General features: G+C 35.6%; 3 protein-coding genes across 4 annotated transcripts; all 3 read right to left on the reverse strand.

Annotated features, from left to right (window-relative positions):
• Positions 37-3568, reverse strand: LOC109342672 (probable 1-deoxy-D-xylulose-5-phosphate synthase 2, chloroplastic). Its single transcript, XM_019580622.1, has 10 exons — positions 3458-3568; positions 3215-3379; positions 2916-3080; positions 2676-2826; positions 2280-2551; positions 1895-2168; positions 1415-1722; positions 918-1199; positions 408-692; positions 37-332 (listed from the first exon to the last, which is right to left on the reverse strand). The coding sequence occupies exons 1-10, from the start codon at positions 3545-3547 to the stop codon at positions 186-188; spliced, it is 2139 nt and encodes a 712-aa protein (XP_019436167.1). The 5' UTR covers positions 3548-3568; the 3' UTR covers positions 37-185.
• LOC109342674 (E3 ubiquitin-protein ligase PUB23-like) lies at positions 6298-7828 on the reverse strand. Its single transcript, XM_019580626.1, has one exon. The coding sequence runs from the start codon at positions 7673-7675 to the stop codon at positions 6347-6349; it is 1329 nt and encodes a 442-aa protein (XP_019436171.1). The 5' UTR covers positions 7676-7828; the 3' UTR covers positions 6298-6346.
• Positions 8786-19016, reverse strand: LOC109342673 (serine/threonine-protein phosphatase BSL3-like). Of its 2 annotated transcripts, XM_019580624.1 has the most exons (22): positions 18467-19016; positions 17582-17642; positions 17396-17474; positions 17220-17299; positions 17043-17137; positions 16845-16944; positions 16604-16673; positions 14912-15013; positions 14740-14821; positions 14298-14477; positions 12728-12918; positions 12639-12688; positions 12317-12554; positions 12055-12225; positions 11381-11619; positions 10859-10943; positions 10676-10774; positions 10391-10590; positions 10236-10311; positions 9702-9837; positions 9484-9620; positions 8786-9321 (listed from the first exon to the last, which is right to left on the reverse strand). In XM_019580624.1, exons 1-22 carry the CDS (start codon positions 18849-18851, stop codon positions 9238-9240), a joined length of 2940 nt encoding a protein of 979 aa, XP_019436169.1. In that variant the 5' UTR covers positions 18852-19016; the 3' UTR covers positions 8786-9237. The 2 variants fall into 2 exon arrangements, with proteins under 2 accessions (XP_019436169.1, XP_019436168.1); XM_019580623.1 differs by having other exon boundaries at positions 12639-12918; positions 18467-19015.

Below are 19123 nucleotides of genomic sequence, written 5' to 3' on the forward strand. Positions count from 1 at the left end.
TTTGTTCCCGGAATGAGTAAAATGCATTGTTGTAAATGCTGAAGAATAAATTTGATCTCCTTATTCACCAATTATTGTTGTTATTGAAGCTCCAGAATTCAAATAGATATCAACCTAGATCACAAGTACTCCAAGTAGAATATCTATTTTTTTTTACAGTACAACATAATATCCACATTTATATTTTATTTGAACAAAAGAGCTTCCTTTGGTCTTTCTATAAGGGACAAGACTGTGGCAGCAATATGGTTTGATGAAAGTCCTGCTTGTTCTATCTGATCTTGGGGTGACCCATGTTCAATGTATCTATCAGGAAGCATCATTGCTCTCCACTGCAACAAAAAATCACAAATGAGTGGGGTATGGAAGGAATCATAAGTATAATCATGAAAATAAGGAAGGTTTACCTTGAGAGGACCATCCAATATACCAGCTAAGCTTAAGAAGTGTGAAACATGTGATCCAAAACCTCCAATAGAACCCTCTTCAGCTGTGATGAGTATTTCATGCTCTTTAGCTAGTTGCTTAATGAGATCAGTATCTAAAGGTTTGCAAAACCTAGCATCAGCAACTGTCACATACACGCCTAGTGTTTTAAGCATTTCTGCAGCTTGCACGCATTGTTGAACTATAGAACCATAACCCAAAATTGCAACTCTGTTTCCCTCCATAACAATTCTTCCCTTTCCAATCTACATAACCAAAAAATAATTATATCAATATAACTTCTTATTGTTATGTTTAAGCTTATGAGTATGAGGTAACTCTAAAAATATCAAATGTTGTTACTTAAGCAAAGACTAGTCCATCACATGTGAGAGTCTCATTGTTTAAACACCACATTGAGCTTTAACTTAACATGATATTCACAACATTTAGCATTTTTTTTTGTTGAAGAATGTGTAATTTATTCCAACCTCAAGTGGGGTTCCTTTGTTATTGATGGGCAAATTTGCTCCTATTCCATTTCCCCTTGGGAATCTAAAGCAGCTTGGTCTGTCATCTATTACTGCAGCTGTTGCAACCATGTGCATCAGCTCAGCTTCATCAGATGGAGCCATAACCACCATGTTGGGCAAGCAAGCCATGTAAGCGATATCAAATGCTCCGCAATGGGTTGGTCCATCAGCACCAACTAAACCAGCTCTATCTATAGCAAATCGAACTGGTAGCTTCTGAAGATCTACATCATGAACCACCTTCATGCCCAAATATAAATCACAGTTAGTACTTAGTAGTGTGAAAGTATTATGAACTACTAGTGGTAATTATTGTGTAATGACAGTTATGGAATGCTTTTTCTCTAATAGAGAGTGGATACTCAAATTCATATCCTGAAAAATGTACTTCTTACTTTATGGAAAAATAATGTGAATATGACACTTAAGCTCAAATGTGAGTTTGATTGGTTCACCTGATCATATCCACGTTGCAAGAATGATGAGTAGATAGCACAAAAGGGCTTAAGACCTTCTGCAGCTAAACCAGCTGCAAATGTAACAGCATGTTGTTCTGCAATCCCCACATCAAAGCAGCGCTCTGGAAATTGTTTCTGGAAATAATTTAGACCAGTACCACCACCCATTGCAGCATGAACAGCGACTATGTTACTGTCTACTTTGGCTTCATTTATCAAAGATTCAGCAAAATATTGAGTGTATGAAAGTGTAGGGGATTTCACTTTAAACTGGCTCCCTGTTTTTGGATCAAACTTGACAACACCTGAAAGGTTTAGAGTATATAAGCAGACTTAAGAATCACTAAAAAATGTTTGATCATTGTTGAACAAATACATGTATATTACTAGTGAACCAATGCATCATTTGTTCACACTTCCCACAATTGGTTTTAAACAGTGTCGGTAACACTTTTGTTAGGATAAAAGAATTCTAACCATGCATTTTATCAGCTGCTGCTTCTGCTGGAGGGTATCCTTTCCCTTTCTCTGTTACAATGTGAATCAAAACTGGACCAGGGGCAGGCATTGCTTTCACTTTTTCAAATATGGTGACCAAATCCTCAATGTTATGACCATCCACGGGGCCTATGTAGTATAAGCCAAGCTCCTCAAAAAATGTAGAACCGGAAGCGCTGATCATACCTCTTGCATACTCATCTACTTTTGCAGCAACTTGGTGTGTTTGTCTTCCTATTTGCTTTGTGATGTTCTTTTAGCAGATAGATAAAATTAGATTCAGATGCCAAAAGGTATTAAAATTTTACATTATTAAACACTGATACATGACTGAAGGCTACTAAGAAAAGATGAAGAGGTTTACTTTTGCAGCTTCTCTAAGTTTTCGGAATCCGGCACTTGCTTGAAGTTTGCTTAGAGTACCACTGAGAGCTCCAACCGGAGTTGCAGGGCCGTCTAATGTGGCAGTTGGCAAAGAGACTTGCTTGTTGTCATTAAGTATAACTATGAGGTTAGCATCAAGGAATCCTGCATTGTTCATTGCTTCATAAGCTTGGCCTGCAGTCATTGCCCCATCTCCAATCACAGAAATGACACTGTTGTTCTTCCCTAATAGATCCCTTGCAACTGCCATGCCTGCCATGTGACAAAGAATAATGTATGTATCAAATATCAATGCATGTATCAAATATCAATCAATGTATGTATCAAATATCAATGTATGTATGTATGTGTTGGGTTAAGGGTTGAAGAATGTTACCAAGACCAGCAGATATACTTGTAGAACTGTGGCCTGCCCCAAAAGCATCATGAGGGCTCTCATCCCTTTTAGGAAAACCTGCTAGCCCTGAAGTCTTCCTAATGGTGTGCATCATAGATCTTCTACCTGTGAGAATCTTGTGTGGGTATGCCTGCAATGAAATGCAATGCAATGCAATTTGGTTGATAATAAAGAGAGAAAGAAAGAAAGAATGGTAGAAAAGTAAAGTGAGACCTATACCTGGTGGCCAACATCCCAAATGATCTTATCTTGAGGAGTGTTGAAAACATGATGAAGAGCAACAGATAACTCCACCACTCCCAAGCTTGAACTCAAATGTCCACCTGACTTTGATACACTATGCACTATATCTGCCCTTAGTTCTGCAGCAAGTTGTTCAAGTTCCTGACAAATAGTACAAAGCAATGTTATGTTATACAAAGCAACAACAAAGAAAGACATATAAATAGTACAAAACAATGTCATGTTATACAAAGCAACAACAAAGAAAGATAGAAATGAAGAGAAGAATGGTTGACCTGTGTGGATAGATTATTCATATGGATTGGGTGATTGATTGTATCCAACAAAGGTGTTACTGGTTTGGTGGAAGAGTAATCGATCTTCCATCCATCTTTCTCTTTTATTATTATACTCCTTTCCTCATCATCACTTGTTCCATTAGCTGAACCTCTCACACACAACTAACATATCAACCAAAATATCATTAGTCAAAATAATATATATACATAGATGGTTGTTTAATGTGAATAAGCAATTACCTGTTTTCTAAAAGTATGATTTGGAGTTATGGGTTTGTGGAATGGGAGGAGAGAAAGGTTTGGTTTGACAAAGGTGGAAGAGAAGGCCATGACACAGACACAGACACAGACACAGACACAGAGAGATGTAAGGTGATAGTATACTATACAATATAATAATCTCACAACATATGGCACTACGTAAGTGAATCACACAACTCTGTTAACACTATATATTGGATCAACCTTTTTCCCTTTCCTTCATTAAATAATATTTCTCACTTTCTCACTTTTTATTCATTCAAATATATTACCAAACATAAGGTAACTTCATCATTTCTACCTACCATACTGCAACCATTGCTTTCACAAATCAAAAAACTTTGTGGGAATATGGATGGATACTAATTTATATTAATTATTTAATATTATATAATAACTTATATTTAGAATCAATCAAACTTTCTAAAAACTCATTTATAGACAAAGACAAATGGTTCCCAAAGAAAATGGTACCAACAAAAGTTAAAATATTTGTAGGTCTATGTTGAATTTTTTATTTAACAAAAAAAATTATTTTTTATGTGTTATGATATATTCATAAAAATTATTTTAGTCTCTTTCTATTCATGTAGCTAAACACCTACACATGGTAATTGAAAATATGTTATGTTTTTTTTTTGGTATAATTAAAGTTATTACCCCATTTTATACGTAAAAAACTAATTCTATTTGGGATGTGTGACAATCTCTATTGCTCCTAAAAATTGATATAAAATTTAAATTATCTATGTTTTCAATCACTAAAAACATATTTAACTATATAAAATTTTATCAATAAAAAATAATAATAAGATTTTATTTGAATAGAATCTATATTACTTTTTTCCATAAATTAGTTACTTAAGTTTTTAATAAAATATTATTCACATGTTTCAAAATAAATGTCTAGAAAATAGAATAATTAAACACATAAGAAGTGTAGTTAATTTTGTTAAATTTGAAGAAGAAAAATAGTATATGGTTTTCTATTTTACCCTTTAAACTTTATTTTTATCACCGATCATTTACTTTTCACATTATATATGACGAATAATCATTTAATAATCTCTTATACAAATATTTGAAATAAAAAATGTGAAATATATATATATAATAAGTAAAAGTTTTTTATACTATTATTATTATTAGTATATCATTCCTAATTAATATTGTAACAAAACTATTACCTAGTACATTATTATTTTCTCTAAAAGAATAGAAGTAATATATATTTTCCTTAGAGTCTAGCTAATTTTAAGAGAATTCAAATATGGTAAACATGAATATTATTTGTTAACAAAAAAAAAAGTTACAACTCATTGCTATACCATAAATGTAAATAATGAATTAGAATAATAAGTCACCAAACCTCGGTCTGCATTTTCCACCAATCCCTATCTCTCATTGTTTCATCACACAACTAGGATCACCCAAAGCAAGGTCAATTACTAGACAAATAAAATTCAATTTACACTATCAATCTATCATATTTAGGTAAATCTATCAATTATGTTCGGAAATCACAGTAATTAAAGGAAGGAACAATAACAATAGAACGAGATCGAATCACCATATGTTGCCACAAAAAATGTTCGTTCATGTTAAATATTACATCACTTAACCATTGGACTTGTTTGACATGACATATGTAGTCAAATTCATGTTGCCCACTAATAATAATTATATATCTTCTTTGATGATTTATTAGGAATTATCTTATTTATTTATTTTAAATGTGGAAGGCACACTTTATGACATTCCTTTTTTAGTTTTCATACCATCTGCTGATTAAATGGTCAAAACACTAATATTTCAAGGTACGGTCAAACACCTAAACAAAAATATCTTTTCATTGAGATTTTTTTCATTTACTGAATCTATCAATTGAATCTAAGACCTCAAATTTTAGTGATTCAATTCCCTTCTATTTAAATTTTAAATTAACATTTATCATGTTAGTAAAAGTCATGATTCTAGTCTGGCCCATTAATTCCATTTGTTTAACTTTTGTGTAAGTTCCATCAAAATTTAAAAATATTAGGGATGCTCCACAAGTTACTGAGTTTTCGTTTATTTTTTCATATATAATAAATATTCATTATAGTCCTCCCTGTATTCAAATTTTTAGTTTTTATCTCAAGGTGAAATCTATATGTAGTTTAACACAGACCTAGTTAAAACCCATAATTCTAGTCTAACCCACATTGAACCATTCTTTTAATTTATGCTTTTTCAAGTTGAATGAGAATAAACTACTTATAGGTGTAATATTCCAAAAATTATATTTTATAATTTAAATAATAAATAGCCTTATATCAATAGCTATTTATTATTTATAGTGGTTGGTGATGTTCCCACAAGTAATAGCTATGACTTTTCAATAGAAGTAGACGGATAAAATATTTAATTATCTAGAATAATTTGAATATATACTTTTGGAGAAGAAGTCAATTACAGCATATACCAAAAGAATATGGGTGCAGCAAAGAACATTATTTTTTGGTAAAAGACAAAAACATTTTCTTATGAGATAACTAAAATTATTTTGTAACCTTCTTGATGAACCTAGAAATTTATAATATAAAAGTATATCTTATAAAGATGATATAGAGCTGACTTGGTTTTTGAATATTTTAGATATATATCCTAGAAAGAGCATCAACATTGAAGAAGCTAGCCGGCACTTACACACAGATTCTGTAAATTCAAGTAATAATGTTATATATAATATAGTCATAATATATATATATATATATATATCAATGCTTCTTCAAAATTTGAGATTATTGATTTGTATAATTCAAAAAATAAAGAAATTGTGTAGAAATGTTAGACATGACATGAGCCAATATAATATAGAATTTTAGATCATGGATAAGATGAGAGTAAATGTAGAGGAATACAAGGGGAGTTCTTCCAAAGCATAGAATGCAATTTGAGTATCTCCTTAGCCCTCTCTTTAGTCTTGGAACTAGTATTGACTTGAAGCACTAAGCATAGCTTTGACACTGCCCCAACTTGTAACATTTCATGAAGGACTCTTGAAGTGGCACTGTACCTACAAATAGAGGACAATATTTTAACTCCTCTATCACTTGCCACATAAGAAACCCTTAGAACCTTCTTGGATACAATGGCCACACCTGCCCCATGGTTCACTAACTCAGCCCTCCCTTCAGCACAACCACAAAGTTTATCCAAAGCTATTAGTATTAGTTCACATGCTCTTCTTTCTTGTGTATCAAGAAGAAGCTCAATCAGCACTGAAACACCACCACCTTCAACTCCTTTTATTCTATTTCTACCCCATTCACAAAGCTCTGCAATTATCTTCAATGCAGCCTTCGAAGCTTGCTGTGAAATCTTATCACGTAGCACTCTCATTATTTCCACAAACAACATGCTTTTCACACTTATCAATTGTATTGGATTAGCCACCTCAAAAGCTGATTTCAATAGCATAGTTGCATAAGCTCTTGATTGGTAATTCCCAACCCTCAAAACTTGAAACAAAGACTCAACAAACTGAATTTCCTCATTGTTTATAAGCTTCTTAAGCATAACTTCAGAAGGGCTAATGTGAAATAAGACTTCAACAGCAGCTTCACTCAGTCTACAAGTTTCTAAATTGCAGTATGCAACTGTAATATTACAATTTTTGCAATCTATGCAACTGAGTTTATTACAACTGCAATTTAGCAACTTGGTAAGAAGAGTTGGATCTTGTTGGACTTTGTTAATATTGTTCATGGTTGAAGCCAAGAAGTCTATTGCACCTGCAGACTCTAAACAACTTTTGTTCCTTTCACCTTCAAAAACAAAAGATCTAAGCCTTTTAAGGCATTTGAGTTGCTTTTGAGGGAACCTCTTAGTTTCATTAATGAGATTCAGGATTTGAGATTTGTCAATAGGTGACTTTGGAGTTGGAATGAGTTCAACTCCAAGAGAGGCATTAAGGGTGCACCAAGATTGGATGAAACGGCGTAGAGTGTGGTTTGGTGTAAGATCTGTGTTTAACAAAGATTGCTTTGTAACAGGACAAGTTCTGCTATTGTTGTTGTTGTTGTTGCATGAAAACAACCATTTCTCAATGTTTTCTCTATCATAAGTGATTCCTGTGTAGACAGTGACAGGGTCTCTCATAAGTTGTAGGGAAATGGGACATAGAAAATGGGTAGGAACTTCAATTTCATCCATATTTGAAAGGATGAAATCTAAGAACTTATTGTGTGTTGGTCAAAAAAGTATAGCCCTAGCTAAAATTGAAAAAGAAATATAATGGTGAAGAACGAGAATAGAGAAAATGATTAGGTAGAACTATAAAGCTAAAGTATGTGGAGAGAGAGAGAGATGAGAACTCAAATTTGTGACTTGTGAAGTAAGGGCACATTTAGGAGTGTATGTATCATCCAATGTCTCATGTATGAAATGAAATTTGATACAAGTGGTTATAAACTATAAAGTCAACAGATGAAAGATGGTGAGGTGAATTAATAAGGACATTTTCCTAGGCTTCGAAACCACAAAAGGTTTCAAAAAATATATTTTAAATCAAAATCCGTACATTTAATTTCTTCAAATATAAAATTCATTTGATAATTTCACATGGAATTTTTAAGAAATGAGAAAATAGTATGTGTAGTATTAGTATAACGATTTCTTATACAATAAATGATCATCCATCATTCACATGGTCTATAATAGTAAAGGATTTTATGTTTGATAATAGGGTAGAGAGAGAGAGAGCTTAATGGTTGCATGGGTGGTACCGACAAGTTATGATGCATTGTTCCATGATTCGATGGGTTCTTCACTTCTTCACGCTTTTCTCGCCTCCCTCCATTAATGCTTACCTTCATTCTTTACTCATAACTTGTTGGGACCTGCAAATTGCATTGCTACCTACTTTATCTAACTAATAAACTTACATTATAATATTTCACCCACAACTCTCTTTTACCGTTACGCTACCTTTCTCCTATCAATTCTTTATCTATATTCTATTTCGAGTCAAACAATGTATCTATCTATCTATACAAAACAAAAAAGGATGTATTAAAGAGTCATTAGTTTGTAGCCTTGTATATGTAAACTTGTACAGCTAATTAAGATTTTTATAAGAACCAAACATAGACGCAAATAATTTCTGATTTTTATAAGGTAGTGACAAAAAGCATAAACATACTAAGAATTGATCAAAAGATTCTCACCCCCACTAAAATAATCTCCCAAGAGACAGTGGTTTCTAATGTTGAGGGAGAATGAAATGGGAGACAAGTTGACAGGGATAACAACTATACAATACAATGACCTCAACAATCATTTATGATTTTATATATCACACCACATTAAAACCCTCTTGCTTTAAATATTAAAAAAACAATAATTGCCCAAGTCAAGAAGAAAATAATAATAATAATAATAATAATAATAAAAATAGTGAGCACTAACAATTCATGACAGAGAACCATGACCTTGACTTGATATCTATATGCTCAATTTACACAATGTGTGGGTGAACCCGAACTGCAACTTCTGGCTTTGTCAGTAGCAACTAGCAGTTGCTATATATTTTACTCACATCTCCAACTTGTATCTTCTCAAGGCCTGCATCCTGGATGGTTGACAGATGAGAACCAAAACTTAAAAAACCAAGTTTTCTGCGAGATCTCCTTAAGAGGCATGATGCTAAATACATGCCACTAAAGGCCATAGCACAAGCCGGTAAAGCATTCGGGACATTCTTAATGATCACCATCCTATATCCATGCCAGTGAACCTTTATCATTTGTTGCTTGTGGACGGCCTCTAGTTGGTGTTGGTGGCCTGTTAGCATTCAACTCCTGTACATATTAATAACATGTTTTTAGTAAAAAACCACCCTAGCTCTGGGAAATCACATCAGCTTAAAAAAATTATTTAGATGTGTCCGTGTCATGTATATTTGACAGGTTCAGTTAACACAGACAGAACCACTATCTAATGGAAAATATTAGATAGAGTACCTGCATCCATGTATCTTCAATATGACGTTCTGGTGACGTTTCTGGCGAAGATGCAGGTGGCAATGGGTGAATCAGTTTAGGAACCACAACAAGGTCTCTACCCAAAACTAATATTGCTCCAGCATTATTTGCAGTACCTATTGAAACAAAGAAGCACCAAGTTTTTAAGGAACATTTTCTAAGGAGGGAACTATAATGTTGAAGTCAGCAAAATATACCACAATAATTTGTAGCAGAGAAAAGTGTGATCAGATGTCCCTGGGCAAAACGTTCAAACCCATCCATCACACATTCATGTGCACGAACAATCAGCTGAAGATCATTGTTGTTACAAAATTCCATGACACGATCAGGCTGCAGTACCAAACCACATTTAGATGAGCACATGTGCAAGATTAACAGATATGTATGAACATTAAACAGTACAAACAACTTCCAACAAGGCAGCTATGGTTATGATTTACAAGTCAATAACACCCATCAGCTATTACAATGGCAAATCTCAAATTATAGGAAACAAGTACTGGCATTCATAATAAACCAGTATCTTATATTAAATAATGAAACAATTATTTTACAAGCATTTAATTTATCAAATTCTATTCTATCACATAAACCAACACCAGTGCATTATAATGTATCAATTTAGTATTTATCATCTAGTTATGTTGAAATTACCAAATTACTACATACTTATGCAAACGGTATAACTGAATTTGATTTTTGAACAGTAATATGTAAGGAGCACTCACCCCAAATGTAACTAACCCGGGACCTCTAGCATTTGGCCGCAGTCCTTCCACACTGTCATTCTCAGTAGGGTCAGACCTACAGAAACATTTCATGTTATTATCCAGAAGGATGTGAATAAAATTGTCACAAATATGCAATAGCATAATGCACTAACCACAAAAGATCCATAAGCACAATTGATCCTGCTTCCATTGGAATTGGACGCTGAATATTCTCAATCTGTTCCACGTGATTTATTGAACGACCAATACCACCATGCATGCAAATAATTTTTTTTTCAATGAGGGCTGCCAGAGGAAGCCAATTGAACAGGCGGTTTATCCGATGCCATGTCCAAATTCCATCTCTCTCACCCTGATAAACAACTTACATAGTTGGTAGCTATACCCAATATATTAATAAGAAACGATCTCTGGAACTAAGAAATGAAATTACTTACCATCCTCTCAATGCACTCAATTCGGAAACCAAAAAGGGCATTAATATCTGCAGCTTCATGGTTTCCACGTATTAAATGTACATTTTTGGGATACTCAACCTGCAATGTTCACATAACCATGCATATATCAGAGGTCATGAAACTTGACCAATACAGAAAGACAACTTAAACCAGCAAGAGTACCTTCAGAGAAAGAAGAAGGATTATAGTTTCCAAGCTGTGTTGCCCCCGGTCAACATAATCTCCTAGGAATAGATAATCGATGTATCTGATAGTCATTTATACAAAATTAGCAAAAGATAAAATCTAATACCTAATTAGCTAGCGTTATATTCAACAACAACCAAACTTCACTCCCACTAGGTGGAGTCAGCGACATGAATGGAATAACACCATAATGTTCTATCATAAATCCCTAGTGTTATATGAAATGTATAACAACTAAACGAAGAAATGCCCTCTCTCAAGTTGGATTCCACAGATGACAGATGGACAACCCGAATTTTGATATCAAAACAATTAGCCTAGATAATTAAGAAACCAAGCTGTGGTGTTGACATCTTATACATCAATAATCAAGCCTAAATACCCTGACCCATTAGCTTAACCCAATTAAAATTAGTCACAAAATGCACACTAGTAGGATCACAAACTATTAAAATATCCATCATAAATAAAAACATTTAATGGAATTATGAAACTTACGCTATGTCACCAGCAGTTGATGGTGCACCATACTCATCAAAGAGGCGCATAAGATCCCCAAACTGCCCATGTAAATCACCAAATATTTTAATTGGAGCCCTAAGTTGTAAGACAGTTGGTTCACTTGAAAATATCCGCTCAACACTATCACAAAGATCAGCAATTTCATTGCAATCTAAGAAAAACTGACGTCGAACTGGTGGTTTCCACCCACGAGGCTTTAAGAGGTGTGCTATGACCTGGAAAAAATGTGGAGAAACTACATAAAAAACACATCTGAATATAAGACGAAGCAAACATGCTTGGTAATGCAACGAAATAAGTATGAGAAGGCCAACAAGAGGATGTAATTCCAAAGGACACATAAATCAGAGAGGAAAGTCAGAAAATTGTGATGCAACAGGCGAGGTAAGGAGAAGGTAATGGCAACAAACGGAAGATGAGTAAACATATGACCAATCATATATTCTGGACAGATCAACTGATCAATAAGTCATGGTTACATCATTTGATAGCTAAGCCCATAACATTTGACAGTCCACACTGATCTACCACAAATGCTGATTTTTTAAGCAAAATACAAATTGTTTGTCAAATGTTATTACTACGAATTATTATTATTATTGTTGTTATTCTGTGCATGTTTGGTAATAAGTTGTAGAGATGAATTGTACCTTTTTTGGCACACTATTGATAGACATCTGCCGGTCAAATAATTTTCTAGCAGCAGTTGCATTCTCTAGAGTACCATAACTAACCCGCCTGCCTTCATTTTCAAACTGATCAATTGAAAGTTGTCTAACCATGCCACCTAAAGCGCCACCAGTCTCTGCAGCAACCACCACCTAGAGAAAATTCAACATAAAATCATAAACTGATCACTTGAAATATATGCACTGCATAGTTTTTCCTTGGTAATCAAAATGTTATACTCACAGCTCTGTGATGCAGGCGAACTCCACCGGGAATAACGTTGTTAGTCCCCACAGCATCAGGCTTAACCAAGGAAGGTATTTCATTTCCACTTGGGGTAGCCTCAGCCCCGCGGTCTCTGTCAGGCAATTCGACTTCTCCATTCTCTTGTCGTGCCTTGGCAGCAGCAAGTGTTCGACTGATAGCTTCAGCTTCTGCAGCTGATGCTTCAACCAGATATTCAACTCCTTTGCTAGTACGGCTGTTCAAAAAGTTCTTCAGACAAATGAAGCTAAAGAAGTAAATTGAATACTTAATCCACTGAAACTGAAAACAACCAACTTACCGGGATCCCTGAAGCATGGCATTCTCTGTGCTGATATCAGTATGAATGTCGCCATTCAATGGAGGCGCAACCGGATTTCCCAAAATAACAGCACCATCAGCAGCAGCAGCAGCTTCAGGCATGGTTTGCCTACTCCTATCATCAAGAAATCCATATCGTCCAGGTAAGTGTCCTGCTTGATCATTAATTGCGGCTGCTGCGGCAGCAGTATGTAAAGCAGCAGTTGTTGTTTCAGCAGCAGCAAGATCCTCAGCAACAAGTAGGTCATCTAGTAAGACTCCTGCAGCATAAAGACAGTACACTATGGTCAGTCCAGCTCTTGGAGTGATGAATTGATTAATCCATCACATTTAATCCCAAAGTGAACTTTTACAACAGAAAAACATAAACAGAGTAAAGATTTCTGATGAAACCAGACATCTCAGCTTGCAATGCAAGATGAATAGGGATTGACTGGCTGTTTACATACACAAAAAATATTGGGGGAGGGTGATATACTTGATTGAACGTTAAAACAGACGTCATTGTTCTTAAGTTCAGCAACTAAGTTCATCAGAGTTCCCAGATGAATGTTCACTCAGACGTCAATGAAGCCAATTCTGCCATTATTGAATGGTATACACCTAGTTTCACCTAACACTCTACCTGGTCCCTTCTCAACTTTATTGTTCCTTGAAACATCTTGCTAAACATGCATCTTCTCAATAGCATAATAACAATGGCTATCATACTAATTGAGTCATTCCATAATCAGTTTCGATCTCCAAAAAATTCTAGCACCACTTAATAACTAATGCGTTGATGAAAGGCATCAACATTTTCTACTGTTTTCACAATCACACCAACAAGGCGTTGGTCTAGTGGTATAAGGCCCCACTAGATCCCCAGATAGACCAAAAGGTCAAGGGTTCAATTCCTGAGAGCGACACTTGTTGGGAGGCGTAACCACACACCCCGAAAGGGATTAGTTCCTTACCTATAAGGTGAGGGGATACCCTTGGTTATACCAAAATACAAAAATCACAGCCAAGATTCAAATGTCCCTATTGTTTCAAGTCACAAAAAAAGAAGTGAACAAATTCAACCAAAATTATAAAGCATGCGCATTAAAACGAAGTGGGAGCTTGTGCATTTAGCCGTCCTTTATTTTTTACACATGAAAACCAAAAGACACCAAAAAAGGATTTCAAGGTGTATTAGAGTCACACAATAATCATTTCAATAGTCATAAGTCATAATTAGATTGATAAAACTATCATGTGCCGTCAAGCAAATAGGACAAATCCATAAAAGTTATATGCCTTGTATATATATATATATATGTGTGTGTGTGTGTGTGTATACTCCTTATAAAGTAAGGCTCTTTTGTTTTTTTAGCCCATGGAAAATAAAAGTTTTGTTTAGAGTCCCTACAACCTAGTTTATGTTGATTTCTGTCCCTATCATTATCTAAAATCATTTAAGTGCTGAAGTGTCATCTATGTTTGGTGTTACATCATCACTTAATGGATTTCAGCTAACAGTGGGAATGAAAATCAAAATACACTAGGATGCAAGGATTCAAAACAAACATTTCATTGTCAAGGGAATAAAAACAAAACAACCCTACTTTAGAGGGGCAAAAAACATATTTAAGCCAAGTTATATTAATGAACTTACCCCCACGTAAACCACCATAAATGAAAATTAGGTCACCAACAGCAGCAGCTGCATGCCTACAACGCCGGGTCAACTCGACTGCGGCATCTCCTCCAGCAGCATCAGCACTGTACCTACCAGTTCTTGGACTTGTAACAACAGATTTTGTGTCACACCAAACACCAGCAGCAGTGTCCAATACTACAAACAGGAAAAGAAAATCCAAAATAAAGTATCAATTTTGATGACAATAAAATTTTCCTCCAAATACAAAAAAAATTCAAGTTACAGCACCAATTAAGCATCAGCAAAGAACAAAAAAAAGAATAGTGTCCTTTTATTCAAATAAAAGTACCACCAGTCAAAGAATGAAAAAGAAAAAATAATTAAGTATACACAAGAATAGGGTCAAAAGATAGACGTAATTCAAAAAAACAATATCTTCAACACCATGCTCATGTACCAGCAACACTTGATGAGTCTTCTACCATTCGTCCTCCACCTAGAGCCCCACCAGACACATGGAGCCTTGCATTGACAAATACCTACAATCATTAAATTAAGAAAATTATGATCATGTAATCTATAACCTACTTACAAAATATGAGAATAAAATAAAAGAAACTGAATCCAACCGCTGCATGCTGATATCTGGAAGACGGTGAGACACCCGGGGCAATTGCCCATTCCCAGCGTCCATCTCTATGCTTAGCAAGTCCATATGCACTTGCCAATGGCTGCAACAAAGTGGTAAAAAGATTATTTCACTGAAGCTTAGGAGGAATGTAGGAACCAATTCACAAGAGCCACCATAAACGTTATACAGAAATTAAACAGCATTACATACATCTACCAATTAGTGTCAGTTTCAGTAAGAATGGGTCTCAAAAACAGAAATTAGAGATTGATAGGGTAACTAATCTTAGACATCTGAACTCAGCACAAAATTAAAATGACTACAATTATCGATGTCATCCGTCACAAGAAAAATCAGATATTTTTACATGAAGCGGGGGAATTATTATCCTGCTTTTTACTTGAGTCTATGGTTCCACATGTTTTGACGGAAGAGTTTGGACTCGGAACTGTTCTAGCATGTTCTATTGTAAATCCCTATTCCAATTTTTCACTCACTCCACTACATAACGTGTTCCATCTCCAACTAAGCTATAGAGAAGCTTAAAGCTTCTACTGTTGTGAAGTCCATTCTTTGGGTAGCAGTTCTTAACGAGATTGTTAACATAAATGGTTTGCTAAAGATTTACATTGCTCACACCCTTGACAAGTGTCATTTGCATGTCGATCAGACGATCACAGAAACATAAGAGCACTTCTGCATTGTGAGGCTCATGCTATGGGATTATTTAAGAGCATTTGGCCCCTCTTACATAGAGAAGATTATAAGATTAGGCCTAAGCCTAGCATTAAAAATGTGTATAGAAGAGGAAATATGTAAGTCTAGTTAGAGATTTCCTAATTGTAACCATTTACTAAAGTATCCCTAAGCAGTTAGTTTGTTAAGCTTTCTATAATAGTTTGTTAGTTAGGCTATAAATAAGGAAGTAGTCTCTTGAAGGAAGGGGAGTTAATTGGGAAGTAAATTCTGATTGTGGAATCAGGGAAAAGGTTGTGGGACCTTTTGGGGAAAGGTCGTGGGACCTTTTGTACATCTCAATTCTTATTCTTCTTTCATTCTCTCTAATAATATTCTTGTTCTTCATCCCAACCAAGAATCACATTGATTCTTGTTTAGGGTATTGTTTTCCATTAATTCCTTTCTTTCTTCTTGATCTTATCAGAAGATATTTCTGCTTTGTTTAAAAGGTTCTGGCAAAAACATGGAGGCTAAAATTCCGTGACAGTGTGTAATCATTTGCCATTTTCTGGTTTATTTGGGTAGAGTGAAATGCACACATTTTTAAGAGTGTTTCCTTGCCCTGAAATTTGCTTTGGTATAGGGTTGGTTCTAAGCTTGTTTCTAGTGTTCAGCACAAGGACCTCACAGGATTTTGCATTCTATGGTTCACAAAGGGATGGGTTGCCAGTTGCACTCCTAACTTCCCAAAGTATTTATATTGATTTTGTTTTTTCCAGCTCTTGAAGATACCTGAACTACACCCTGGTGTACTTATTTCTGTTTTCTTTACCTTTTAAAGAAAAAAAAACAACAAAGGTAAACTAACTCTACATGGACCACTACAGGGAAAGCCCTATGCAAGGAGATGCAAACAAGAGGATACCAATGACAAACTCAAGTAACTGTATCAGGCATGCATTAAAAGTTTCCTAGGCAAAAATCAAATCAACAGAATGAGTAGGTAACTCACAACACTATTGGCATCCCTCCCTCCACAAAGCAGAAGAAGTCCATCAGAGCGTGCACTCGCAGTTGCATACCTACTCAAAAATAAATGATACAATATGACAATTCAACTCCACATTATGATGATTGCACTAAATGTGAACATATATCTCATCTTGTGTTCATAAGAATTTAAAACTGCTATGTGCATAGTCATATCAAAATATTAGTCTAGAAAAGCAGCATTCACGAAGAAAGAAGTATACATGCAAGGAGGTGGACCCTCTCCTTCTGGCTCCAACTTGCGCCATTCATAAGGCTTGGCAGCTGTGTCCAGAGCCCATACATCAGCCAAAGGTCTCTTCCCTGGAAAGCAAAAGCCAAACTAGAATAACATCCAATAAATTTTCAGACAAAAACAACCAAGGCATACAATGTAAAAGGGCTAGCATTTGGGTGCTTACCATCATTGCCTCCAATTGCCATAAGATACCTCTGCCCCACCAGAGCCATTACATGTCCATAACGTGACCCCGGTCCTGGGCCTTGAACTGACACTCTACATAAAACTCAGAACCTTCTAGATTAGATAAATGTCATGGAAACATCTGGGGTTAAAACACATACATTACAAGTCTAACCTATGCCACCGGGGCCATTGCTGAGTGAGATCAAGAACATGAAGGTCCTCTGCTGACAAACCAGCAGGACCAATGCCACCCTGTGTAACAGTGCAATGTGTTCCACTAATAATTTAAAGAAATGAAATAAATCCACCAACAATCAGATAACATAAGGGATACCCTCTCGGTGCTACCTGAATAACCACCATGGTTCCCACAGCAGTCGCCACATGTGCAGCCCTTGGAGTTGGAGGTTCTCCAAAAGGAGTTAGCCTGCATTATATCTCCCTTATAAGCACTATAGTGCAGTACCTAAGGCTATACAAGCATTATTTAAGTCTTAAAGGTGGTGGGAAACAATAACCTAGTTCCAAGCTCACCTAGACCATTTATTAGTCAAGACATCATAAGAGTGGACATCAGCTGTGGCACCAGCTAAACCTGCAGAGCAAATAGTAGAAAAACAGTCATTATAGATTTCAAGCCTAATCACTTATCACTCAATTATCCAGAAGAAGCTCCTTCCAGTCCAATTAGTATTAAACTCTCCAAAGGATCCCAACAGTAAGATAAGCGGGTAAGCCAATTCCCATACAACCAAAAATGTTGGCACCAATTAAAGTTCAGTATTTAGTTACTGACATTGATATGCACCAAAATAATAACTACAGACATTATCCTACTTGGATGATTTTGCCTTATAGAAATAGAACAAAAACATGAGAGCTTAAGATTTTAGGAGAGTTGGTTCTTGAATGGTTTTACCTTGAAATGTCTTAGAGATATAAAACCAGTCACCAAAGGTACTGGTCCAACCACCTTGTCACATTATCTTATTAATCATATTTCTCAGCATACAAACACCAACTGATTGCCATGTATTTATTTCCATGACATAAGACAACAATACAATTAATTAAGGGGATATGCACTTAAAAGGCTGCAATAACTAATAAGTATAAGCTTGTGATCTTGTGTATGCAGCTGAAATTTAATTCAACTATAAAATACCTCAAGCATACAAAGCTTATAGGTAACTACCAAAATTCAAAAGGGACCGATATATGTGGACTTTCAGAAGAATGGTAAAATACATGCATTGAAACAACATGATAGTTAAATACAATGGTTGTTAGCTACCAAACTAACATAATAACATAATAACATAACTAAAAATGAAAATACTTAAAGCACATATATACTAGGGAATGCAAAGATATATATTGAAGAGTAGAGTAGAGTAGAGAAGGTAGTTAAATACATACGTATGCCAGAATTTCCAGCAGATGAAGGAGTCCCTGAAGCAGCGGAATTGCCTTCAAGTGCGGTGGCACCACCGAACAGAATGAGCCTGGGACCAATGTACCCCGGCGTCCCCGGTTCTCCAACAGGCGCGACTGCCGTTAGCGTGTGGCCACAGCGAGGCCCCGGACCGTCCTCCTTCTTGTCCGAAATTGCATTGACGAGTGTATAATTGGGAGCCAGCCTGGGCCCGGGCAGAGGATTATGTTGGAGCGGAGATCCGGCGGCGGAAGACGGTGGATCCGGAAGGCGCTGTCCTCCTTCAGGCGTGGAATCGTGAGTGGAATGGAGTTCCATTGAATCAAAGTTGGGAAGAAGATCGGAGGTAGAATTGAAGGGAAAATGCATTGAGAAGAAACATTTGGAAATGAATAAGGTAATAGCTCAGATCCTTGAATTGGAAAATGAAAAGAGTGAAGAGCTTCGTTAGGTTTTGTTTATCTCTTATCAATTCATGTTTTCTCTCCTTTCCTTGCGTTGCCTTCATCAACTCGAAGGAGAAGAGAACAAAAAAGGAATAGAGACAATTTCTCAAATAAATATATATTCTATAAACAATAAATAATAAAATCCAATCACTTTTTCTCTCTCTCTCTCTCTCACTTTTGTACCATGTTGGG

Source organism: Lupinus angustifolius, chromosome LG03 (assembly GCF_001865875.1).
Source record: "Lupinus angustifolius cultivar Tanjil chromosome LG03, LupAngTanjil_v1.0, whole genome shotgun sequence".
NCBI classification, from domain to species: Eukaryota; Viridiplantae; Streptophyta; class Magnoliopsida; order Fabales; family Fabaceae; genus Lupinus; species Lupinus angustifolius.

Bases quoted from the DNA above. Each gene is read 5' to 3' on its own strand.
- LOC109342672 (XM_019580622.1), bottom strand. From the start codon at position 3,547: ATGGCCTTCTCTTCCACCTTTGTCAAACCAAACCTTTCTCTCCTCCCA. The intron at 2,552-2,675 runs GTAACATTCTTC...GTCACATGGCAG, and splicing joins AAGTATATCTGCTGGTCTTG to GCATGGCAGTTGCAAGGGAT. The intron at 333-407 runs GTAAACCTTCCT...TTTTTGTTGCAG, and splicing joins TATTGGATGGTCCTCTCAAG to TGGAGAGCAATGATGCTTCC.
- LOC109342674 (XM_019580626.1), bottom strand. From the start codon at position 7,675: ATGGATGAAATTGAAGTTCCTACCCATTTTCTATGTCCCATTTCCCTA.
- LOC109342673 (XM_019580623.1), bottom strand. From the start codon at position 18,851: ATGCATTTTCCCTTCAATTCTACCTCCGATCTTCTTCCCAACTTTGAT. The intron at 17,475-17,581 runs GTGAGCTTGGAA...GATATAATGCAG, and splicing joins TTGACTAATAAATGGTCTAG to GCTAACTCCTTTTGGAGAAC. The intron at 12,919-14,297 runs GTAAGTTCATTA...TTTATGCTGCAG, and splicing joins TTATGGTGGTTTACGTGGGG to GAGTCTTACTAGATGACCTA.